Source organism: Balaenoptera borealis (assembly GCF_965194805.1).
Source record: "Balaenoptera borealis genome assembly, chromosome: 13".
In the NCBI taxonomy this organism is placed as follows: domain Eukaryota; kingdom Metazoa; phylum Chordata; class Mammalia; order Artiodactyla; family Balaenopteridae; genus Balaenoptera; species Balaenoptera borealis.
This window is the reverse complement of record NC_138870.1, coordinates 18503526-18530916: the sequence shown is the minus strand read 5'-3', so window position 1 is coordinate 18530916 and position 27391 is coordinate 18503526. Positions and strand designations below refer to the sequence as shown.

The 27391-nt window shown below is 37.5% G+C and overlaps 2 protein-coding genes and 1 long non-coding RNA gene across 12 annotated transcripts in view; 2 read left to right on the top strand and 1 right to left on the bottom strand.

Annotated features, from left to right (window-relative positions):
• ABCC9 (ATP binding cassette subfamily C member 9) overlaps positions 1–12987 on the top strand; it is a 151897-nt gene extending 138910 nt beyond the window's left edge. For 5 of the 10 annotated variants that reach the window (XM_082351869.1, XM_082351874.1, XM_082351872.1 and 2 more), the window contains one exon: positions 1322–12987. In XM_082351869.1, the coding sequence (XP_082207995.1) occupies positions 1322–1459 (138 nt within the window). In that variant the 3' untranslated portion in view covers positions 1460–12987. The remainder of the gene's footprint in view (positions 1–1321) is intronic. The other 5 variants (XM_082351866.1, XM_082351870.1, XM_082351873.1 and 2 more) reach the window with 1 other exon arrangement.
• The window catches only part of LOC309609923, a 477943-nt gene that overhangs the window by 304071 nt on the left and 146481 nt on the right, over positions 1–27391 (bottom strand). The window lies entirely within an intron of this gene.
• Positions 19478–27218, top strand: KCNJ8 (potassium inwardly rectifying channel subfamily J member 8). The gene is made up of 3 exons (XM_082352006.1): positions 19478–19829; positions 20663–21103; positions 26148–27218. The coding sequence occupies exons 2-3, from the start codon at positions 20730–20732 to the stop codon at positions 27046–27048; spliced, it is 1275 nt and encodes a 424-aa protein (XP_082208132.1). The 5' UTR covers positions 19478–19829; positions 20663–20729; the 3' UTR covers positions 27049–27218.

Genomic DNA, 27391 nt, shown 5'->3' with positions numbered 1-27391 from the left:
TAAAATACATTACTAAAATAAATTCCACCTGTTTATTTGTGCTTATAAAATGTGGCTTCTAAGAGATTTAAAATTACATGTGCCTCACATTTATGACTCACATTATATTTCTATTGGACAGCACTTATCTTAGCAAGAGTAGTGAAAAGGTCCACTGCAAAGACTTTTCCCTTGTAAATCCTAACGATAAAAAAATTATAGTAGCTGACATTTATTATTTGCTCATATGTATCAGACAAAGTCCTGAATTTTTTTTTACATGGATTATCTCATTTGATCCTCACCACCGTTCTCCAAGGCAGGTACTATGACGACCATCATTTCACTGATGTGAAAGGTGAAGCATACAAAAGCTGTTTGTTGCTCGAGATTGCACAACCAAAACATGAGTCCATTCTAACTTCAGAGCCTGCATTCTTAGCCATGATGCTAAGAATGACAAGTGAACAATCCTCTAAGTACCAGATCCTCCCAACAAAATGGTCTGATGGCAGAGTGGAAATAGCTCACACTTTGAAGTTAATAAGTCTGGTGTGGTTGCTGGTTCTGCTACTTATTATCTGTGTGATACGCTTTTGCTTTATCTCTATGAACCCCAACGGTCTCCCCTATAAAGTGGAGAGAGATAACACCCACATTCGAGGAATGTTCTGATGATTAACAAGTATGTGTGTGGAGTACCTAATGTATAATATATGCTCAGTAGGTGGTAGCTTTTATAATGATGAATTACTAACACCAAAGCTTCTCTCCAGAGGGTACCATGTGGGAAGAGAGGATGAATGAGTGGCAGTGATCTCTAAAGGCAAAGAGACAGCATGCCTACCTAAAGTCCTGGATAATTCATTTTAACACTGCATGCCAGAATGGACTTCCCCACATGGTCTTCCTAGAATTGAACCACCTTCCAGAGTTCTTCAAATTGTGTGTTAGCCCACGGAATTATTGACTCTACTCAAGAGATAATTTTAGTCTAGATTAAACTATAACCCAACTGGTTCACGATGACTCTTCTTATCATTTAATTACTTGACAAACATTTGTTAGCCTACTCGCATTTCCATGAAAATGATGAAACTACTATACTAGCTACACCCAATTTAATACAGCCTATATAAGACCATACTGGCCGGTGTTTAAAAGTATGTAAATCAATCATACTTTAAATAAGAAAGAAAAAGAGGGGCTGTGCTTCTTGCACCTCCTGGCTTCCCAAGATAAAGAAATGTCCTTGAATAATCAGTGAAATATGCATTTTCCATTGCTTTGGCTGGTGTCCTGAAATTTATAACGAATACATTTATTCTTTTTTCACTCACAGCATCGGGTTCACACTATTCTGACGGCAGACCTAGTTATTGTGATGAAGCGAGGAAATATTTTAGAGTATGACACTCCAGAAAGCCTCTTGGCCCAGGAAGATGGAGTATTTGCTTCTTTTGTTCGCGCAGACATGTGAAGGAATGTCTTAAAACCATACGTGTATTTAAAATAATGCTGTCATAACCTACTTAAAGGATCATCAGCTTGGCCTTTGGAAAGTGGCATCTTAAACTTTTATATGCTTTGGTGAAGCTTACTTGTTATGTTGTGGAATTTTGTAGTTAGTAACAATATCACTTTACCAGTGAATATTGTGTTTTCTATGTTGACATTTATTCTTCCTGGTTTTTTGTTTTGTTTTGCTTTCCAAGCTATTACTGCTTAATATGTTTATTACTGATGCTTTTTTCTAAAGATTAAGCCACATCACCTTTAAGAATAACAGGTTGTATTAAAACATGTAAGCTACTTTAAGTGGTAAATCAACGGCTATGTTTAAGTCTGGTAAATATCTCTCAGGCGTAGAAGTTACAATGAGTGTTCAGTATTATTGTACTCTGATTTATAAGAATATATTTTCCTTTTTGTCTCCAGATGTTACTGGAAGAAAATAAAAGGTAGACAGCTTTTCTAGTCAGTTAGAAAGTGAAACACTCAAATTCATTATCTGGGGTCTGAGAATATTTTCTGTATTCATTAACATTAGTAATACTGATGTTTCTTTTAGCAGTCTCTTTTTTTCATCTAAATTGTTTCCTGTCACCAAGAAGTCATCACATTTATAATAATGCTGTAAAGCCAAAACCTTCACTAGAAAGATCATGAAAAGAGTTTGAAAATTTGACAAATTATACCCAAGGTTCCATTTTTCCCTGTCTAGTAAGAGGAGAGTTCTTAAGATATCAGGCATATTGTGCCCTTTCCAGACTGAAGTTCAAAGAGTAATTAGGCTCAACCTTTCAGCGGCAGGTCAGCTACAGCTTTTTATGGTTTATTTAATCATTAGATGTGGTTAATCATCAAGCCCTAAATTTCCTCAAGCCCTAAAATTCCACATTATTCAAAATTAGGGAGCACAGGCAAGTGGCCTTATTTTCACAGGATATATGTATACATACATACATACGTATACATCTGTAGGTGTACATATATATGTAAAGCAAGTATCTATTTCTAGGTGGAAGAGTGTACTTCTTTTAGACATTTATGCCCAATGGTGTCACACATGTATACATTTCCTCCTGCTCTAATTTTAATGTACATGTAAAAAGTGTATCAAAAATGTTATTCTAATTTTAATGTGCATGTTCACAGTGCATTAAAATTTATGACATATTAGTGTTATGCTTGCTTAAATGTAAATTAATAGATTCAAAAAATATTAAAAGTTACCTTCACTGTCATGCTAGCAGCCAAAGCTTTCTACTGCAATTCTGTACCTGTTTGTATAAATATCATTGATTTTCATGTGAGGATCCATGGGCATTGTAAGATTGTGAAGAATTATGATTGATGAAAAAAGAGAATATATGCTCCCTCCCTATAGTTCTTGTGTTCAATTTATTGTATTGTGTATTCACGCTTGCCTGATGTTTACCTAAAATAAGTTTCACGAGGATGGACAAAAATGTTCTATGATATTTAGCTCAAATTGTCACCTTTCATTGTATATATAAAACTTCATTGGGAGAAAAATCCTCTTATTGTTTCCTAAAAGCTAAACAGAACAGAATCAGTAACTATTGATTTGATCTTGAAAATATTTTCTAAACATTCCACCAATCTCCTCACAGTATTTCTGGCATTCAAATACTTTGTAAGGCTGAATTTACATGATGCTTGTTACCAAGTTATACCTCAATCTCACAGAGAAACTGGGATTTATCCACTGATGTAATCCCTCACAATATTTGTAAATTCTACTGCTATCCAAGCAACATCAGCAGAAGCATATCTAATTACACTAAACAGAAAGTCATGTTTACTGTTTTTACACCTAAGTGGTCACTGGTTTCCTCATAACTTTTAGTCACTTGAGTGTTTAATTGTTTACAAAACTAAATTGACTGAAAAGTCAAGGATGATTTTTTAAATTGTTTAATCATTTATTGTGTTATATGTATGATCTATTGAATATAGAAATGACTCATCTTGAAATAATATTTTACTAAATAAGTACATATCTATAGAAGAAGACCAGCCTTTACCTAATCAAATTTCACATTCACAAATTTCACGTTTAATTAACCAAATCGATTTTACCAATTTTAATTCCTTAATATTTGTTAAAAGCAGTAAATACATAAATCTTTATATGAAAATAGATTATTGATATTGTTGAGAGAGAAAAAATACTGCTCTTAAAGGATTGTGCATCCTCTACTTTTATGCAACTCCACACGATCAATATAAAAGTCAACTTCGCTCTAGACTAGATAAGAGAAGACCCTTCTAAGTAACTGATACTTGAGGTCTGGGACCAAGTCTTGTTTGTCTTTGTACCCTTGGCATATAATACAAGTGCCTGGACCACAGCAGGCCCTAATAAGTATAGTTGATTGATCCACTGATTAATTTCACCATGTGCCTATAACTCTTCACTTTCTGTGTTGTGTTTACTGTGAAAATATATCGCTTTGGTATTATATAATAAATTACTCTTTTTGTTTGCTTAATTAAAAAGGATGATTATTCTTTCACTTACAATACCATTGGGGATCAACCACGACTGATCAATAGATATAAATTAACACAAGTTGACAAGACAGTACCTGATCATGCTTTGACAATTTTGTTTCACATCTGCCACAGTCATGCACTTTATTAGTTTTATATATAGGCTCTAGGGAAGTTTCCATCAAGTGGAACAACTATATCAATAAGTTTTATTACATCTCTAATTAAATAGCTGGATGTCTGGACTTTTCCCCAAGGTTTATTGATTAGTTCTTATGATTGCCTTCCAATATATCTTTTATGACATTTTGTACTACATTCTTTGGAGTTCTGTGACTTATACTACTATAATAATTCCCTTATTAATCCATTATCCAAAGTTAAATGCAATCTTCTAATCTTAGCCTTTTAGAACAAGAAACAGTAGCCAAGAGGCTGTATCCTGTCACTTGTTTAATTTTTTCTTTAGTAACTATACATCATTTACAAGATTTGCTCAAGCATAAGTAAGATTCACCTAGCCCAAACTCTCCAGTGAAAGGGCTTATATCTGTATTTCTAGCAAATGCTCTCAGATGAGATTCATAATTAGCCAAGTTTGGGAATCGCTGATCTACCTCAGTCACCGCTCTCATTTCTTTTTCTTGTGCATAACATGGAGACATAACATGCTGGAGGTGATTTCCACACGCTTCCTATCTTTGCTGACATTAACCTATCCTGGATTGCCAAAACGAGCGTCTCGGTGTCATTGAATGAACTGCCTTAGTTCCGTCATAAAGGAAACATAGTGAAATGAACTGAATCTGAGCTGAGAATATATAAACAAGGACGCTGAACGTGATTTTCTTTTGTGGTTTAATCAGCAATATGTGATCTAAGGGCTTTTAAAAAGATGTAAAGCTTTTTTTACCCACATCTGAATTCTCTGTTGAATCATTTGCACGTTATTCTGCTGAGTTTGAATTCATATTTCCAAAATGTTTATAGTGTGTAAATGTGATCATTGTGGGTAGGTTTCACTAACGGTATTTCACAATATGGAAGGAAGACAAATTACCTGTGATGATTACTCCCCTTGCCACCTTCACATTTTTCCTGTAGGTATCATCATCGCTGACATATGAAAGTTGATGTATTCATTCTACATATCTACTACATGGTATTTAAATTATTTCTTTTTCTAGGGACTATAGCTAATTTCCCTTGTCATTCACACCATGGTCACCAATGCCCTATTTCTAAATTGACAAAGATCAAGGGAGCCATACCTGGCTAAATAAGTTAATAGGCTCAAAGAAGAAAGCCTTCTGTGATTTTAGTGCCACCAACCATCAGAGACCATCTCCAAATATATACTGCATATTAATTGCAAAGAGCGTTGTTTTCAGACAATTATTTTTTTATCACTTAATCTGCCCTTCGCATAAGTAACTTGTTCATATAACAGCAACAGTGCAACACTGGCTAATGCTGCTTCATTTCCATTTTTCTCTTAGGGCTACAGTATGTGCTATTTATACACGTTATCAGTTTTTATTAAGTGAAAGACTGTTGACCTTTAATATTATCAGGGCTAAGTGGATTTAGGCCAACTCTTCCATATCTAAGTATTTGCACTTTGACTCATAGTAGTTGGAGCTTTGTTCCAACACTAGTTAAGTAAAGAGCAATTTTAAAAATTCCTAATCTCTTTCTTTCAGAGACCCGAAATGTTCATCAATCCTTTGGAAGTAGGCATAAACAGAATCCTCCAGTGAAGTTTACTCTTAACCCTCTTTCACAGGTTACAATCTATCTCCCAACCTCTCAGCATGCATGGGCCCCCCCCACATACATATCATAGATAGATTCACTTCTATCTTAACTTGCTGCCCTAAAGAAGTGTATAGTTGCTATGAATTTTTACAACACACATTAACACAATGCATAGATAAGTCAAATACAAGTGCTTAGAATGGATGGCAGAAAGAGATGCTTACAATCATAATATTCTTTAAGTGTTTCTTCCAGACAGAAAAAAATCACCTTAGGAAGAAATTTCACTTCTTGATAAATCATAAAATGTATTTCCACACTTGGTCTTAGCCAGAAGGCTGAGAAGCGCTAATAAACTGTATTTCCAGTGATAGGAAGTTCAACCCACCTTTTCTACCAGTTTTTAAGATAACAGTAGCAACACATTGCTGGGTTATGGTGGGCAGGTTCTTTTTAGTTCAACAAACGGATGATAATAATTGTTATGGGGACTTCCCTGGTGGTCCAGTGGTTAAGACTCTGGGCTTCCACTGCAGGGGGCATGAGTTCGATCCCTGGTCAGGGAACTAAGATCCTGCATGCCACATGGCACAGTGAAAAAATTTTTTTAAATAAATAAATTAATTAACAATACTAATAATAATTGTCATGAAAGCTAGTAAACCAGGCATTTTTGAAAGATGGTTGTCTCCCTACTAAGGAAGGTTGCATGAAAATAAACTTTGGTTACTTCGTCTTGATTGATAATTTGTTGAGTATCTGCTAAGTGTCACCTTTGAGTAACAGAGTGTGATTCACGGAGATTATTTGCCAGGGTAGTACAAAGCTTTCTAGTATATTAAAATTAGTATAAAATCTTCTGAAATAACTATCTTTATTGTATTTATTTTACAGATGAGAAAACAGAGGTTAGGATTTAAATGAATTACCCCCAAATCACTGATTTAATCATTGATCTCTGTCCGACTCCAGAGATGGCACTTTTAAACACCAGAGAATGGAAGTAGAAAGATGGGGGTGGTATTGAAGGGAGATTTGTGTATTGGAATCTAGGAAATGCAGAATTATTGGGTGTCAGAAAGAGTGAGGACTGGGCCAGTTCTCAAGACCGTCCACTCTCTGATACTCTCTGTCTTCTCAGCTTCCTCTTCCCTTCTGAGCTGCCATTTCCATCCCTCTGTCCACCCCTTCCTCATCTTGTATGTAGCCTTTCTGACCATTCCTATCTCAGATGAAATCTTGGAGCCCCTGAGCACACAACTCACTATCTTCACTTCTCAGATTGTCTATTTCCAAGTACCAAGCAAGGAATCTACTTTGTCCAGCTAATCTTTTGATCTTATGTGTGACTGGACAAATTTGCATCACTTCACTTTGGGTCAAGAATCAATCTCTGGCCTAAATAGCTGTGACCAGAAGGTCTGAGCCAATTGGAAGTAATGTCTTCTGCTGAGGTGAATTTCACACAGTCTGGAGAGTGCCATGAAAGCAAGAATACAAACCCCAATCACAACCAGTAGTTCCAGGAAAAGAGCGATGAAACTGGGCTGGCTACTGATTATTTTCAGAAGAAAAAGGAAAATTGGAAGGAGGGAGAACCATTCTTCAATCACATGAGCACTCAAATGAGGTAGTTGACTAAACTCTTGGGCATTCTTCACATGTTCGCATACCCTACCTTTGCTCCAGAGAGAAGGAAAGTCCAAAGAAGGATATAGTTTTCTTTTAAAATAAGAAAGCAAGACAAAATCTCCTGCCATAAGTAACTTCCAAATATTGACTTTTTAAGCCCAAGTTTTATTTCCCTGTGGCAATGACTGCATAACACACAGCCTGTGAGACATTTCCTCACAGACACCCATTCAAAATGAGCAGTAACACTCACCTAGAACTTCACCATCCTGCTCATTTCAGGATCCCCAACACATATGACAATCACAAGCATACTTTAGATAGAGGGACCCATTTCTCCCAGTGATCTATCACTTCCATTTCTAAGTGCCAAGCACTTGGCCCAGGCACTGAATTTGCTGTGTCCTTGGCAAACAGGAAAGAGAAAGTGGCAGAAGGCAGATTTGGGGGTGACACAATTTCACCTGAAAATAGGAGCTTCTTTTCTTTGTTCCCACTTGACAACTTCCAGCATATATTAAATGCAGTAAAATATTATATTGGAAACGCAAGGCATCTAGGCTTTTGGCCAAAAATGTAGGGGAAAAATTAGCAAGCCTAGTATTTCATGGGAAATTCTTGGCTTAAATAATATTTTAATAAAGCTTAGCTACATGTGCCAATAAAACATAGAGATGACAGAATGATTTATGATTTAAGTATCATATAATCGCTGAAGTGTCTAGTACCATCTTATATCAAACAACATAAGAGAAGCAAATTCCCGGGGGCAAAGAAGAAAGGAGCAATGTGAAATCAATGCAGATATCAGTAGAGTGCATATTGCATAAACCATCTCATTAAAAATTTGATGAAAGGATAATAATAGCTAACATATCTTGAGAAGATATGATATGAGCCTTATAAGTATACTCTCATTTAATCTTGACAGAAGCTCTATAAGGTAAGCATTATTATCCCCATTTTAGAATTGAGGTACAGATTGGCTAATTTGCCAAAGGTTTAGTGGAAATGAGATGCAAACTCAGGCGATCTGATTTCCAGGCTCATACTCATAGCCATGTGCTATACTAGACTAATGATTAAATTAATCATTTAACTTTTCTTGGGAATAAATTATTTATATGATATATGATCTATAATAACACAGAATTATTTCAGTCTATGTAGAATATATTGAAAAAGGAACTGGACCAGGAATTAGAAGACCTGAATTCTAGTTTCAATTCTATCACATATTGAATGTATGGCCTTGGACTTATCATTGAAAGCCTGAGTTTCCATCTCCTCATTTGCAAAAAGGAAAACAAGAAGGCATGATAACAACCACCTGCTGGCCTCATTGAGTTTTTGTGAATCTTAAATTAAATGATGGTGAAAGAATTTTATGATTTGAAAAGCACATTCTGGTATGAAATATCAGCATTGAGAACCCATTACATATACCACATCTTAATAGTATTATAGGGATTTTTAAGTCAGAAAATAAGCTTTTCCCTTTTTAAAAAACTTGATATGATTCTAACTTTACAATGGTGAGATGATATATTCAAGCTGAAATATTATATAAAAATGGCTCCAGAATATCGATATCCTTGGGGTTCTGGAAAGGGCAAATGCAAAACCAGTCTTCTGGGGTACAACCTAGATGTCCTGGGGAGGACATAAAAAATTAAGTGAACTCACACTCAAAATTAAAACCACCAGGATGGGAATCAAGAGACACAACAGATAGGGATATTAGCACAAGAATGAGAAATAATAAAACAAGCTATAAGAGATTTTAAAATATGTATGTTTGCCAAAAAGGATGTGAAAACATGCTCAATATCATTCTTCATCAGGAATGCAAATAAAAAATTAAAATTAAAAAAAAAAAAAACAGCTACCTACCCACTGAAATGACTAAAACCACAAAGACTAACAATACCAAGTGTTGGTGAAGGTGGGACTCTCACACATTGTTGGAGAGAGTGTAAATGGCACAACCAGGGTCGAAAACTGGCTGTTTCTACTAAGGCTAAATATGTGCCTTTACCAGGACTCAACATTTCCACTCCTGGGCACCTATCCAAGAGAAATGAGTGCTTATGTCCACAAAAAGACTTGTACAGAAATGTTCAGAGCAGCTTAATTCATAAGAATGAAAAAACCAAAAAAAACAAAAACAGCCCAAATGCCCAACAATGGGAAGATGGATAAATAATGGTGGCTTATCCCCACAAGGAAATACTATTCCTGGTATATGAAACAACATAGCCAAAGCTCACAAATATTATATTGAGTGAAAGAAGGCAGATACCAAAGAATATCTTTATACATGATTCCATGTATACCAAGCTAAGCAACAAGCAAAACATGCCAATGATTAAAATAAGTCATAACAGACTGAGCTCTGGTGGGGAGCAATTACAGTCTGGAAAGAGGCAGAAGGAAATTTTCTAGGGTGATAGACATGCTTTATTTCTTGATCTGTAATCTGTATGGCAGTTACATAGTTGTTTACATGGGTTTTTTAAAAGGTAGGAAAAAGAACAAACTAATTTAAAATAACCAAATAGAATGTCTAGAAAAGAAAAAAGCCATTAAAATTAAAAATTCAATGAACAGATTAAACAGCAATTAAGCTTAAATGATGAGAGACTTCTTCCATTGGAAACAGATCTAGAACGCACCTGGAATGCAACACAGAACAAGCTGATAGAAAATAAGAAGAACACTGAAATGTAGAAAACAAACTAGTTACCAGTGGGAAGAGGGAAGGGGGGAGGGGCAACATAAGGGTAGGGGATGAAGAGGTACAAACTATTATGTATAAAATAAGCTACAAGTATATATCGTACAACACAAGGAATATTGCAAATATTTTATAACTATAAATGAAGTATAATCTTTAAAAATTGTGAATCACTATATTATACACCTGTAACATATAATATTGTACAGTGAGTATGCTTCAAAAAAAAAAAAAGGACACTGAAAAGATATGGAGGATAGGGACTTCCTTGGTGGCACAGTGATTAAGAATCCGTCTGCCCAACCCTCAGAATATTTGCAAACGAATATTTGCAAATGAATCAACAGACAAAGGATTAATCTCCAAAATATATAAACAGCTCATGCAGCTCAATATTAAAAAAAAACCCAATCCAAAAATGGGCAGAAGACCTAAATAGACATTTCTCCAAAGAAGACATACAGATGGCCAAGAAGTACATGAAAAGCTGCTCAACATCACTAATGATTAGAGAAATGCAAATCAAAACTACAATGAGGTATCACCTCACACCAGTTAGAATGGGCACCATCAGAAAATCTACAAACAACGAATGCTGGAGAGGGTGTGGAGAAAAGGGAACCCTCTTGCACTGTTGGTGGGAATGTAAATTGATACAGCCACTATGGAGAACAGTATGGAGGTTCCTTAAAAAACTAAAAATAGAATTACCATATGATCCAGCAATCCCACTACTGGGCATATACCCAGAGAAAACCATAATTCAAGAAGATACATGCACTCCAATGTTCATTGCAGCACTATTTACAATAGCCAGGTCATGGAAGCAACCTAAATGCCCATTGACAGACGAATGGATAGATAAAGAAGATGTGGTACATATATACAATGGAATATTACTCAGCCATAAAAAAGAACGAAACTGAGTCATTTGTTGAGATGTGGATGGATCTAGAGACTGCCATACAGAGTGAAATAAATCAGAAAGAGAAAAACAAATATCATATATTAATGCATATATGTGGAACCTAGAAAAATGGTACAGGTGAACCGGTTTGCAGGGCAGAACTTGAGACACAGATGTAGAGAACAAACGTATGGACCCCAAGTGGGGAAAGCGGGGAATGGGGGTGGTGGTGTGATGAACTGGGAGATTGGGATTGACATGTATACACTGATGTGTATAAAATTGATGACTAATAAGAACCTGCTGTATAAAAAAATAAATAAAATTTAAAAATTAAAAAAAAAAAGAAAGCATGGATCAAAATCTAAAATCATAAATGCATGAAGAAACCCTCAAAGGATACACAGACACTCGCAGTAGCGGTTGCCAGAAATAGGTGATAGTGGGAACTGGACAGATCAGCATCATGGAAGGGAGGTAGACTTCTCACTGAATAATTTTTTATATGTTCTAATATTTGATCAGTGTGAATATATGCTGTTTTTCATATAAGAAAGTATATGAAAAACAGCATATTTTGTTTTTTAAAAAGACAAAAATGCAACCTGGAAAAAAAAAAAAAGAATCCATCTGCCAATGCAGGGAACATGAGTTCGAGCCCTGGTCCGGGAAGATCCCACATGTTGCAGAGCAAATAAGCCCGTGCACCACAACTACTGAGCCTGCACTCTACAGCCTGCGAGCCACAACTACTGGGCCTGCGTGCAACAAGTACTGAAGCCCACGCGTCTAGAACCCGTGCTCTGCAACAAGAAAAGCCACCACAATGAGAAGCCCATGCACCGCAACGAAGAGTAGCCCCCACTCACCGCAACTAGAGAAAGCCTGCGTGCAGCAACGAAGACCTAATGCAGCCAAAAATAAATAAATAAATTGATTTTTTTTAAAAAGTTATGGAGGATAGATTTAGAAGGTCTGAAGGAGGAATCCCAGAGGGAAAAAAAGAGAATGAAGAGGATTCAAAGAGCCAGGAACTATTCCTAAAAAATTTGGACTCAGATGATTTCAAAAAGCGGCTAATCCTTATTCTGTTTAAACTATTCCAGTCCATAGAGAAGGAATATGCATCAATTTTTTTACGAAGACTCATAACATTTACCCAAAATCAGGCAGAAATAAGACAGAAAGAATAATACAGACTAACTCACTTATAAATATCTATGCAAAACTCCTAAATAAATAGTAGGAAAGACAATCCAGCATTATATTAAAATAATCATTTATCATGACCAAGTGGAGTTTATCACAGGAATGTAAAAACAATTTGACTTTTTTTTAACCTAGTAACATAATTCACCCTATTAACTGGCCAAGGAAGGAAAAAAAAGTCACTTTGGTATATGCTAAAAAGGTCTTTTATGTAATTCATCAACCATTATTGATTTTGAAAAGTAGAAAAAGCACACTACCTCAAAATGATAACCATGTAAACTATATATTCTGGAAGCATTTTCTCAAAATCACTAAGAAGAAAAGCATGTCTGATATCACCATTATTATTTACTATTGATCTGAAAATACCAACAAATGCAGGTTAAGAAAAATATACACAAATTATAAATTGATTAAATACTAATTAAAGAAGTTACATTAAAGTTATAATTATTTTAGAAAATATTATGTTTTAAGTTTCATTGGCCTATGCTAAATCCTTTACACACTTACCTCATTTAATCTATACAACTCGAAGAGGTAGATGTTAGAGTCTCCATTGTACAGAAAAGGCAATGGAGGCTCAGAGCGATTTAGTGTGTTGCTCAAAGCCACCAACCAAAGAAATGGCAGAACTGGTAATTGATCCCACATCCTTCTGACTCTAAAACTATGTGAACTTAAACAAAAGGTATACTTCATGCATCTTCCACAATTCCTCAATTTCAAAAAAAAAACTCAATTGCATAATAAATTTCTGTAGATTTACAGAGAGGAGATCATTTTATTACCCTATTTATTCTAACAATAAATGAGGTAATTTGACATTTTAGATTAGTAACAAATATCAAATATTTAATTCTAATTTGAACCTGTTTAGAAAAATGGTCTTGTAAAAACTTTTCTGGCACAGGTAATTTTTTTTTTTTTTTATTGGAGTATAATTGCTTTACAATGGTGTGTCAGTTTCTGCTTCAAAACAAAGTGAATCAGTTATACATATACGTATGTTCCCATATCTCTTCCCTCTTGCATCTCCTAAAGGAAAATTCAGGTCATTTAACAGCAGAAAAAAAATCCTGGCAAATGATCATTGGGGCCAATGAGTCTAAATATCACTTTAAAATTTTCAACCTCTATAATCCCTCTGCAGGAGGCATTTTTGAAAGGTGGCAATAAGGAGTTACCTTACCGAGAAAGTTCTGGAAAATGTCAGGTTTCTCTTTCCAAGCACTGCATGAGTCACAGATTTTTCAAAACATAGTGATATGAAAGCTTAGCAATGGATCAAGACATGGTTGGGAATTGCTGTTTCCCCAAGAGCTTCAGAAAAGCCTATAGCAAGATAGATCCGAGGATCCTGCAAACTTGCCTTTCTTTTGCACAAGAATATCAAGGCATAATTTCAAGGCCTGGAAAAACCAATAGTGACAGCCACTATTCTTCATCTTCTCTTGGAGGAGACCCTACCAGCTTTATTTAGTACTAGCATTTTGTACACTAACAGCAGAAAATAATTACCATGGGTACTCTCTACTTGATTGAAGGAACCACTTTTCTCTTGGAGACACTATTACAGTAAACCAGACATGTTGATTTCCTGGGTCTCTATTTTATTACCAGTATCTTAGCTGGCTCCCTTTCAGTCCCCTGTCTTGATTAAACTCAGGAGTTGAGGAGATGCCAGTACAAGTACTGGATAGTTAGGATTCTGAAGGTTGGTGAGGTCTCAAAAAGAATACTCAAGTCTATAAAATGATATTATCATGTATCTTCTTTTCTTAGTCTTAGATTAGGAAAGATAGTTAAATAATAGTTAAAGGAACCTGGGGGTCTATCCTTCCCCCCTTCCCACTGCCATACAGCTCTGAGGTCTTTTTGACCATCACTAAACCAAAACAAGCCTAATTTATTAATAAGAACTGACATTTTTAAGTACTTAGACCAGTCACATCCACATCACCTTATATGGATTGTGTCCATTATTATTGTTCTCATAATAATTCTATGAGTTTCTTAAACCTAAGTGAACAAGAGAATCTCCAGGGGAACTCTTAAATGTGCTTTGTTAGAGGTGTTTATACCGTCTCATGAAGATATTTTAATTTGGGGGCCCAAGATATTATATCTTATTCTGTTCTTCCTCCATAAAAGCCTGGAGGAGCATAAAATAATGTAACCAGGTGTTTCCCACGTAGCTGGATCATGGATTAACAATCATCCCGTTGAGATATTATTCAGTGAAAAGAGTTTAGGATTAGGGGTCAGATGTTTTGAGTTTGTTGTAGCTTTCCACCCGCTAGGTATTTGATTTTACACATCATTGTGCTATATTCAATTCGACTGTTGTGTAAGATAAGGAAAATAACCTAATTCTCACACAGCTGCCCTCAGATTAGTTCAATATTTTTCATCACCTAGAATGTGCAGACTCTGAATCTTTATTCATTGGGTGAATGGAGAGATGGATAAATCAGTGAATGCACTTCCCAGTTTTCCCATCTCATCTCCTGCTTTTCCTCACTTCCATCTGATATATGGATCTTGTTACTATTCTTCAAACACACCAAGCTTCTTCCCGCCTCAAAGCCTTTATACTTGCTCTCAGGCTGCCTGAGCCCCTGGCTGATTCTTTTTTCAAATCTCACCTTCTTAAAGAGGCCTTTTCTGAACTCTATGTAAAATTGCCAATCGCTGGCCCCAGTTACTCTCAATCCTTATCCTGCTTTACTCTCTTTATAAGTTTCAAAACCATTGATAATTATAGACTATATTATTTGTCTACTTGTTCACTAACATCTTCCTCCCTAAGAATGCATTGGAGCAGGGACTTTGTTTTGTTCACCTGGTTGTATATTAAAAGGTAGTGATTGTTATGAATGCCCCCTTCATGATTTGCAGATTCACACCTGTGAGCTGGCAAAAGTTTGAGGCCTTGAGCATGCAAACTGGATGGAGATCTTTTTCATTGAATGTTCTAATGGATATCCTTAAAGAAAGGGGGTACCTAATTTAAAGGAGAGGGAGTCTCTTTTGCACATAAATAGATACGTATCTCAAAAAGAAATGTTCTCTCAACTCACTGGAACAGATAAGTACGAAGAGTTATATTGTCATTCCCATTTCATGATAACTCCAAAAAAGTGAGTTTATAACATGCTGTTTTGATTACTAGTTTATGTAACAGTTTTATTAAGATGATTCCAAAGCAATATGTTCCAAAGTGGTTTATATGAGGACACTAATAAAGCAGCATACCAAGCAAATAGACCAACTGTTATTTGGGCTGCTAACATGAATCGTTTCCATTGTCATTTTGAAGACTTTCCAAATTCTCAAGTCTAATACAGCTCAGGAAAACCAAGAGTTCTAAATTCACAAGTCACGTCAAAGGCAAGGTCATCAAATGCTAGGACTTCACCCTTTAGTCTCAAGAGTACTTTCAAGGATTTCACTGATTTGTATTTGGTAATCAAAGCAGCAGACAAACAGGAAAATCATCAACCTTTCTCCACTTGTTTGAAGGCACCTGACAAACTTTTTTCTTAGGAAAGTGAGAAATGCAGAAACTTCTTTATCTGCAAATGAAATGCACATAGGGTCTAAAGGAATCTAACAGATATTTACTTATAAGTGAATAGATATCCTTGAATTGCTTCCCAATTACTGCATAAATTTCTCCAGGATGTAACATGAGCAGACAGATTCTTACAGGATTCCTGAAGAGTCAAGAAAATCATAAAATTTAAGGTTAGCTCTGTTCTAAACTCATTATAGGTCTTCTCTAGGAGTAATGCACAAATTAGTCCTCACTCTTGAAAGAGCAATTAGGAAATTATAGAACAGTTAAGAAAACCTTAAGTGGATGACAGCAAAATAGTGATTAAATAAGTAGACCAATAAAATAAGCCTGAAGCAGTAAACGTGTTCTTGAAAAATTGATTTCCTTCACAAATTTCTCAGAGGTAAATTTAAATGTTCATTATCTGGCCCATAATATGAAAAGAGGACGATCAAAGGGGGAAGAACTAGAGATCAATTAATAATATATATTGAGCAGCTACTGTGTGTCCAGAAAGAGGTCTGGGGATACAGATGTGTCTCCATTAGGCTCAAAAGTTGTCAAGAGAAACATAACTAGCAAATGCCAAGTTTAGACAAGTTTAATATTTAAACAAGTTTAAGCAATGGGGACCTGGAGTGGTTAGGAGAGTTGCTGAGGAAGGAAGGAGTGGATAGTTTGAAGGGAGGAGAAAGAAAATGTCAAGAGAGAAGGGAGAGGTGATGAGTGATGAAATCTTTGCAGACAGATATGGCCCTAGACTTCAAGGAGATCTCCAAGCTTCAGATTACCTGCGTGGGCTGTGAGAAATGGCTGTAAACACATAAAGGGAGGAAAGACAAGAGGTAGAGTAAGTGCAAGAAAGAGAGAAACACCATGTTGAGAGCACTATTCCTTCTTTCCTTCATTTGACAAGTATTTGTTGAGTACCCACTTCTAGGAGCTAGGAACAATTCCAGACACTGGGTCTGTAGTATTAACCACAAGCTGTGTGCCCTCATGCAGCTTCCATTCAGTGCAGAAAAACTAGTTAAAGGAAAAAGACATAAAGAGTTGGTTTTTAAAAATGTCAGGAAGGGAATGGAAAGAGAAAAGAAAAAGAAAGTCTGTAATATTTCTATAGGACACATTCTCCATCTTTTTTCCAAATGGCTGCTATTTGTTTTCTAGGCATATTATTGCCAAAAATTTACTTATTAACTTCTTAAAATTAACTTTCGTTATGTGCATCCTTAGTGCCCTTATTTTGAATTAATCAGTTTAAAGCATTAACTACTAAAAAGTAGGGTATAGAGTTCGTCACTTCAAAACAATTCAAAACTTGACTTGAAACTGCATATGTGGAAGAATATATCTCACTAGAAAAAAACTGAATCCTAAATATGTGTTATAGCAAAAGACCAGAATTTTCAAAGGATTCCGACATGGATTTATTTGTTGCCAATCTTCTCATAATTCTCCTCAACACTTCACCTCTTCTTATTCAATTTTCCTCCTATTTCTCTGTCATCACAGTAAATGTCACAGTCGCCTGTGACTTTACCCTCTCCCAATACTGACTTTGTAGCATTCCTTTTGCGTACATTTGTATACTGTCCACTGACATTGCTTATTAGCCCCAGACCTCATTCCTTCTCTGATTAACACAACAGTTTCCAGGGTCCCCTTCTGCCAATCATAGAATTTTGGAGCCTGAAGGGACTCAACTTAGCAGTGCACCTTCAAAGCCATCTTGGCCTCTTTTTCCTGGTCAATCCTCTTAAAGCAGGCACTTGCGGTGTTCTCTAATCAAAATCCTTCCATGGCTTACGACTACCTCCTAAAGACAGTCCTGACTCCCTTTTCTGAGCATTTAAGGCTGTCTATGTATTTTTTTTTTTTTTCCGAGGCACCAACGTGATTGTCAACCTTACCCTTCCCATTCATTGACTCAAAAGTATTCTTCGAGCCCCTCTGTAATTGAAGCTATGCTAGAGGCTTAAGATACAGTCACAGTTCTGCCCTCTAGAGCCCTCAGTTTCATGGGTTGTGGGGAAGGAGGAAGGGGATGGGACAAGTACGTGAATAACCCATTATGTGTTCAGAGAGGTGGTGACAGAGGCTCTGCTCAGGGAGCACCGGACTCAAGAATCCGATCCTGCTCTTTTGTTGACCTTGCTTCATCAGTGCTGATTAAATTAGTTTGTTACTAAAACATGGTCCCCTCTTGTCAATCCTCCCTCATGATCTTCCTTCTCAGTAGGAAGAAGGTCTTTTCTCTGCTTTTCTCTAGACCCAAATACATCTGGTCTTTCAAAGACTAGATCAGATGCCAAATAATCCACGTAGATTTCTTTCCTTAGTCTTCTAGTCTTAATATGTCTTGTTTAGTTCTATTTCCATTCTCATTCTAATCACATACTTGCTTCTATTAGAGTTTATTATCAAATCCATGTCTCTTACTACAACTGTCTACCTCTTAAGAACAGCAACTGTGATATATATATATATATATATCCCTTCCCCAAATAGGTGTCGATGAATGTTTCCCCAGCTAAAATAATAGGGAATAAATTGTACACCAAACAATTCTAAAATGGAATGATGAGGGGATTAACTGTACAATGTGATCCCCACACACTTGTAGTAAAACTGTCACATAAATTACTGTAAAAATTCACAACAGTAGAGGAGAGAGCTACCACTAACAGACGAGGATCCCCAGGCTCAAATTGAAGGGGTTAAGCAACTCTATCTGCAAGGGGGAAAAATGATTCTTCATTTGCCTTCATTAAAGACTAATTTTAGGTCTCTTGGTAATTAAATGAACATATTGTTTATGCTCCATACACTTTCTGCCCTGAGTCTTGGAAAATACATGAAATTTCCAAGAATTAAAGTTTCCATTAACACAAGTGCCAAATCAAGAGGTCTGACCTGTGGGAGAAAGCACATTTGTCTTTGCTGGCTCCTTTTCAAAAAGCTACAGAAAGATATTTACTGTATAACTTTCTTGTGCGCAATTGCTCTGTTTTATCATTGAGGCCATCTAGACAAGACCGAGAAGCTGCCACATTTCAGAAAGCCACCAATTACTGAAGAACGACGGTTTGAGTTCTGAAGTGTTGACTGCAGTCCCTGTTCGGGGTAAAAAATTTTTTATTGGAAGAGACTTCGAGCGGTTTTCTTCTTCCACTTTTTTTTTTTTTTTTTGTCGTAGTTGTGTGTCTGTGTGTGTATTTAATTCCCTGAGAAGCAGCTTTGGCTGGTGAAGAAATACGTCAATACGAAGTGGGTTTCAGAACACTTCTTCCACTTATCCCTACTAGACGGAAATTTAATGTAAATCAGTATGTGTGCACACAGCCTAGACGCGTCAGAAGACTATTTTCTGATCTCTATATCTGGTTTTATGTAACCTGAAGTAGCACAGATATCTACCCAGGTTAAAAAAAAAAAAAAAAATCTCTTTACGTCAGTGAACTCGAATTCAGAAAGTTCTCTCCCCGGAGCTGGGAGCCTTTTAAAGACATGCGTGTCACGCTGGCTGCAGGGGGTCGCAGCTACTGGGAAAAGGGCTGGTTCTCCAGGCCCCGCCCTCCACCCCCCGTCGCCCCTCCCTCCTCCCCGGGACTCGCCTCTCCCCCACCCCCTCCCTCCCTCATCTCTGCAATTTCGGCCTCAGAGGTCTGGCGCGCGTCAAAGCCCGAAGTGGGAGGCTGATTTGTGGAGCATCACCGCCCCCCCCCAGTTCCTCTCCCCAAGCCTCTCCTCCGCCGTCGGCAGCGGCCAAGGGATAGAGCCGAGCAGGGGGAGGGGAAGAGCGACACCCATCCCCCTTCCTCCAGCCCTCCCCGCGTTCAGATTCAGCTGCACCTTTTATTATTTTAACTCTTCTCCCTAGGACGCGCGGCCCCCGGATCTGTCCCTCCGGCGGTCGCGGTCCCCGCTCCCGCGCCCGGAGATGGGACAGCGAGGGACCTGCTCGCGGTCGGCCGGCGTGTGCGGGGAGGTGCGGCCGCGGCGCCCGCTGCCCAGCGTCTGTAAGTTTCAACGCTCCTCTAAGCGGAGGGGAGGGGGAGGCTGAACGCGTCCCCGCAAATGATTGAAAATGCAGACCACGGGCGAGGTTGACAGCGTCGGATGGAATTTCGGGGCACACTCTTTTTTAATTGACTCTCTCCGCAGCCCGCAGGCTATTGTCCAGGGTTTTTCCTGCAGCTTGTATGTTTGATCCCTTCGTCGTCAAGAGGTTTTCAAGCTATTACATTATGAGTTCCACTGGGATTTTTTTTTTTAAAAGAATGCAACTCACACTTCTTTCAAATTTAAAATACCTCTACGTGATTTTCAGGTTACATAGCACATTGCTTATTATTATTTTGTCGAATTACAAGAAACATTCATACTGCGCAGGAGCTCACGGCCTTTGCCTATTTCTAAAAATAACAGAAAAAGAATTTCCCCTCTTTACTTTTAATATTGCTACATCATGTGAATAGTTTAGTAAACAGATCCTTATTTTTCCTCACAGACGTCGCGTGCTGGTATCCTTGCACTAATCTACAGACGCGGGTAATTTCAGAATTATCACTGAGCCCGCTGTTTACAGGAAGGCTGCTGGTTTTGCTGAACTAAGGCTGTGCTCTTATGTGTTCAAAACGATAAGGAATATTAAAACAGTTCTGGTTCAGACCAAGTGATTTTCCCGGGATCCAAGAACTCAAGCACTAACTAGGCTCGTGTTTAGATTAATAAGATCATACCTTTAGCTTTGCACGTCACCTGGAATGTATAGACACACCCCTACGTGCAAGGACTGAAGAGGTGAGGAAATAGGGGGGGAAAGTTTTTAATCTTCGTTTCCCTGCTGCAGGACGGGTCCCGAGGGAAGGAGAGGCAGGTCGGAGACAGGTGTACAGGCTGGCTATGGTGACGGCACGATGTTGGCCAGAAAGAGTATCATCCCCGAGGAATATGTGCTGGCGCGCATCGCCGCGGAGAACTTGCGCAAACCGCGCATCAGGGACCGCCTGCCCAAGGCCCGCTTCATCGCCAAGAGCGGGGCCTGCAACCTGGCGCACAAGAACATCCGGGAGCAAGGACGGTTCCTCCAGGACATCTTCACTACCTTGGTGGACCTGAAATGGCGCCACACCCTGGTCATCTTTACCATGTCGTTCCTCTGCAGCTGGCTGCTCTTCGCCATCATGTGGTGGCTGGTGGCCTTTGCCCACGGGGACATCTATGCTTACATGGAGAAAAGTGGGATGGAGAAAAGTGGCTTGGAGTCCACCGTGTGTGTGACTAATGTCAGGTAAGAAGGCAGCGGGATGAGGCAGGGGTGGAAAACAGTACAGAAAAAAAGATGAAACTGTCCTTTCTCTCTTTACTCTGTTATTTTGTTGCAAGTGAACTAAAGAGTTTGTTTCAGTACCTTCGGAAGCAAAAAAGTAAAAACATAACAACAACAACAAAACCAATCCAACGTATTAAAATTCTTTTCAGATGCAGCTTTATGGATGACGAGTCTTTGGAAATGTAGCGCTTCAATCCTTTGAGCTGGCCTTGAAAATATTATACCAGTTATTTTAAAATGGTTGTGGTTCAAAGGATTCCAAAGAGTGCCTTCCTCAAAAAAAACACATACTGAGTTTTCAGTCTGAAAAAGCTGCTGTCCATAGTTCCAGCATCCACAAGGCAATATCTCTGATCAACAAAAAATATTGTGCAAATGCTAGTAATGTTTTTCCACAACTTCTCTTACCAGTGACATTTTCAGAAATAATGAGAAAAATGGGAAAACACTGGTGGAGAGGTGTTCTAGATAAAAAAATAAAAAATAAAAATCCACCAGAAATGAAATAAACATAAGCCCTTCTTTATCAAGATTATCTTAAATAGCTGATTGCTTGCATTGAATTCCAAAATTAAAAGTTATGCTAAGATTCAGAACTAGAAAAAAATTATTTTTTAATGGAGATTGGTCCAAATTTTTAATGGAAGAGATTATGTAGAAGTGACTTAATGTTGTGGTTTTCTCTAAAAGTTTTAGTAGGATAGGAAGACAGTTCTCAGATTGCCCTGATTTTGCTTTTTTCTCTTATATCGTAAATATTTCAAAGATAAGTAAAGTGAATTTGATTTCAGTGATTTGCCGCTCATAGTTTCACACGGCCTAAGAACATTTACTTGGAGTGATTTGTCTCTTGTTTTGTTGGAAGATGGAAAAAGATAATATCAATTGCAAAAATATGCACTCTGCAGCGAAACATTAGTAGTAATACTAGCAACTTTTCCAGGACATTTTCTCAATAATATTCCAAATTCACATAATTCATAAAGCAAAGAAACTGAGCAAGCACCATTCTTCCAGGAAACTGTAAAGAATAAGACCTTTGCTGACCCTGAAATCTTATGAAATTAACATACCACTGCAAGAAGCGGAAACTCAGACTGTAAACTTGTCCATCCTTCCATTCCCTGAATAGTTGCAAGGCCAGCTTATCAAGGGAGGTTGCAGTATTTGTCGTAGAGATCACATGCCACAAATTTCAGCTCAGATTTTGAGGAGAAAAAACTAAATTGAATCGATCCATTGCCTTTACCATCGAGTTAGATATTATTTTCTTGTCTTAAACTTGTCACAAACTTTTGGCTCAAAGAAAATATAGGTGAAGAATGTAGGTGATCATCAGTACACCAAATATAAAGGAACAAAATACTGTGTTTAACAGGTATATGTAGGTCAGATATCATTATCTATAATATTTCTCTTTAAGAAATTTATTGGCACTGATGGTGAATCATTTTCGTATCAAGGTACATTTTTAATAAACATGAAGTAGATACACATAAAAAGAGATAAAAGAAACAGAAATGATAAACCTTAGAAAAGTAAAGGACAGATTTTATTCACAAGACAGATATACTGGCTTTTCCTGTGGGAAAAAAGTCATTAAGCAATTTATTAAAGATATGTCATCAAAAGTGAGATATCTTCAATGAGTTTGTAAAAGAACTTGACAGAGTGCACTGGTTATTAAAAGCTATTTTACTGCTAGCTTTTATTGTTCAACAGGAGGTGTTCTGAGGCATGTTTATCCCCCTGATGGATTCCTGCTGGTTTGAACATTCAATTCACTATGAGAAATGGCATCGCAGATACAAGGAGACACACTTGATTTTATCAGTATGACAGTTTTAGCATTTTATTTATTTATTTTTCATTAGGTGATTCTCTAAAGCATATTTCCTTTTTTAAAATTTTTATTAAAATATAGTTGATTTAATCTTAGCATTTTAAATTGCACTTCTTACCTAAAAAAATATTATTGGACATCTTGCAAGGTTAAAATCTTACTGGTTTTATTTTAACATTGTGGTACTATTTATCCTTCAATGCAACATACAATTTAATCTTAACCAACCGTACATAATACTTTTTCACCAAAAAAAAAAAAAAAAAAAAAAATAGAAACAGAAAAATCTCTGTTCTCTCCCAAAGGGAATTTAAAAGATGACTAATAATGTGTCTAATTCTTTGCATTTCCTTTCCTTTCCTTTCATAAGTTCAGTGTCTCACCTTGTCATCAGAACCAAAACCAACTGATTGTAATGAATATTCTCCAGTGTATCCAAATAACATTTAACATTCTCCTTCCAGGCTGGCTCACTTTCCCTTTCATGTGGATGACTTTCTAACATGAGTCAGAAAATAAACCAACATATTTCCTCTTCTAATTCAGCCTCACTCCCTCTGTAGCAGAACTAATGAGCAGTTAAACACTTTCATCTCTTGAGGTTGTTTAGCATGACAGGTGTTCATAAAAGGCTGGGTCTTGCACAGTATAGTGTTTGGAAGTAAGTTCTTTCATAAAATAAACAACATACACAATATGGCACATGAATGACCTCTTAAGCCGTGAAAATGAAACATCTGGGCATATTCATCATTACGCTGCTCCCTGAAGCATGTATAATTAGAAATCAATGTTGTATCCGTGCCCCTTCTCTGGGGTCTCTTCTTATTCTTTGCCATGTTTTTGGATCATTCAGTATTAGCTCATGTGTAGCTAGTGCAAAAAGCAATCATTGCTTTTCATGAATCTTTTTAGCAACAAAAGAGGTAAGAAAGGCAATTTTCACACTCCATTTAAAAGTTAATTAGAAGAATCAACTATGTTTCAATTAAAAAAATAAAAAATAAAAATCCCTGATTATGAACCTGAATAGAAAAAAAGCACCTGCATGTGCTTGCCTACCATTCACAGTGTCCCGCCAAAGTGCAGTACTTGACTTAGTATTCAAATATTTAAATATTTGGTCTCTCATTGTGTGTGGCATCAATACACAGCTAATACTTTGACAGATGGTCTCTCGTCTATAAAATTAGAAAAGTTTGAAATTGGGGTGTAGGGCAAACACAAGACTAAGACTCTTTCTATTAAGAAGCCACAGCAGTGTAGGATATGTAGTTAAATGAATAAATTAGTGATAAGAATAACCAAATGTGGTGCTTCTCAACCAGGGGAGATAAATCAGAATTATCTGCAAGCTTTTCAAAAGTTTTATCCAGGTCCACCCTAAACTACCAAATCAGGGTTTACACTGAGGTAAGGAAGAGAAATGCAGTTTGAAAAAGCTTCCCAAGAAAACCCTGACACTTGTTGGCCCCTTCCCTGTGCTTCTTTCGAAGACTAGGCCAGAATTAAGAGAATTCATGTTCTTATTAATTATGTAATCTTGACACAGTCACTTATCTATCTCTACCTCACATCCTTCCTTTAATAACTTCGGTATTCTCTAGATCACTTAGAGAACAAAATGAGACAATCAGTAAGAAAACATGTTTCATTCCAAATGACACAACATGTTTTTTTAAAATTAAAAATACTAGTATTTTTGAATGATGTGCTTTGTACCACTCTTTAGCACTGTGCTTTCTCTATATAAGGTACACAATCAGTGTTTGTTAGGGAGTATGACTTTAAAGGTTGTAAACAATAAAAAGTTCACTTATTACTCAGTACTTCCCATATGACTCAAGTCACTTAAACACAGATAGGCAATAAATAATAGACATCAACCTGGAAGAAAATTTCACAAAGTAAAATAAGCCCATAGATATAAATATGTCCAGGTATTATTTTAATGCTTTCACATAAACAGGCCCATCATTACATGATTTGAAAACATTAATAGAAGTGTATCCCAGAAGCCTGGAGGTAGATGCATGCAGAGAGAGAGAGAGAGGGAGAGAATGAACAAGTGCTTGTGTTTAGAACTGGACATTTGATACATTAAGTTGGATAGTCTTTCTAAAAGCCTTTTATAGCCTTTGGACATGGGACTTCCCTGGTGGCGCAGTGGTTAAGAATCTGCCTGCCAATGCAGGGGACATGGGTTTGACGCCTGGTCCAGGAAGATGCCACATGCCATGGAGCAACAGAGCCTGTGTGCCACAACTACTGAGTCTGCGCTCTAGAGCCCGTGCCCTGCAACAAGAGAAGCCACCGCAATGAGAAGCCCTCGCACCACAACAAAGAGTAGCCCCCGCTCGCCGCAATTAGAGAAAGCCCACGTGCAGAAACGAAGACCCAAATGCAGCCAAAGATAATAAATAAATAAATAAATTTTAAAAAATAGCCTTTGGACATTGACAGATGAATGGATAAAGAAGATGTGGTGTGTATATATCTATATCTATATATACATAGATATATACATACAATGGAATATTACTCGGCCATAAAAAGAATGAAATAATGCCATTTTCAGCAACATGGATGGACCTAGAGATTATCATACTAAATGAAGTAAATCAGACAGAGGAAGACAAATATATGATATCGCTTATATGTGGAATCTTTAAAAATGATAGAAATCAACTTATTTACAAAACAGAAATAGAGTCACAGACATAGAAAACAAACTTATGGTTACCAAAGGGGAAAGGGTGAGGGAGGGATAAATAAGGAGTTTGGGATTAACATATACACACTACTATATACAAAATGGATAACCAACAAGGACCTACTGTATAGCACAGGGAACTATACTCAATATCTTATAATAACCTGTAATGGAAAGAATCTGAAAAAGAATATGTATGTGTGTGCGTGTGTGTGTGTGTGTGTGTGTGTGTGTGTGTGTATATATATATACATATATATATATATTTTTTACTTTGCTGCACACCTGAAACAACTAACACAACACTGTAAAGCAACTATACTTTAATAAAATTTTTTTTAAAAAATAGCCTTCGGAGGAAGAAACCGCAAAATTTAACTTAGCCTGTTATTTCGTGTTTCAAAATCTGATCCAATGGCATTGTTTTCTGGTCTCATGTCTTACAGGTCTTTCACCTCTGCTTTCCTCTTCTCCATTGAAGTTCAAGTGACAATTGGGTTTGGCGGGAGAATGATGACAGAGGAATGTCCTCTGGCCATCACAGTCCTGATCCTCCAGAACATTGTGGGTTTGATCATCAATGCAGTCATGTTGGGCTGCATATTCATGAAAACAGCCCAGGCTCACAGAAGGGCGGAAACCTTGATTTTCAGCCGGCATGCGGTGATCGCAGTCCGAAACGGCAAACTGTGTTTCATGTTCCGCGTGGGCGACCTAAGGAAAAGCATGATCATTAGTGCCTCGGTGCGCATCCAGGTGGTCAAGAAAACCACGACACCCGAAGGGGAGGTGGTGCCTATTCACCAACTAGACATTCCCGTTGATAACCCCCTTGAAAGTAATAACATTTTTCTGGTGGCCCCTTTGATCATCTGCCACGTGATTGACAAGCGCAGCCCCTTGTATGATATCTCCGCCACCGACCTCGCCAACCAAGACCTGGAGGTCATCGTGATTCTGGAAGGAGTGGTCGAAACTACTGGCATTACCACCCAAGCGAGAACCTCTTACATTGCTGAGGAGATCCAATGGGGCCATCGCTTCGTGTCCATCGTAACCGAGGAGGAAGGCGTGTATTCCGTGGATTACTCCAAATTTGGCAACACCGTGAAAGTAGCGGCTCCGAGGTGCAGCGCCCGAGAGCTGGACGAAAAGCCTTCCATTCTCATCCAAACCCTCCAGAAGAGTGAACTGTCCCACCAGAATTCTCTGAGGAAGCGCAATTCCATGAGAAGAAACAATTCCATGAGGAGGAATAATTCCATCCGCCGGAACAATTCATCCCTCATGGTGCCCAAGGTGCAATTTATGACTCCAGAAGGAAATCAGAACACGTCGGAATCCTGACAACAGCACAACCCCCAGAAAGTCTTTGATAAGATGTTGAAGAGTTTCTACAGGGCACAGACTGAAACAGAGATGGAACACAATAATTTGTCCTTCTTTATCTTAATGCACTAAATGATATGCATATTCCAACAGCAGCACTTTCTGTGTCAATAAACAGTAACACACAAGGTGGAGGGTTCTTGGCTCACTTGTTTCATCCATGCAGTATTCGCAGAGATAGGCTTAAGTTATGGAGGGGAAATGCTCTCATTTCTCTCAATTTGAAACCCAAGAATTACATTAATAGTAATAGACCTTGAATATGAAAGTGGACCAAGGAATGACGCTGTATGAAATACTT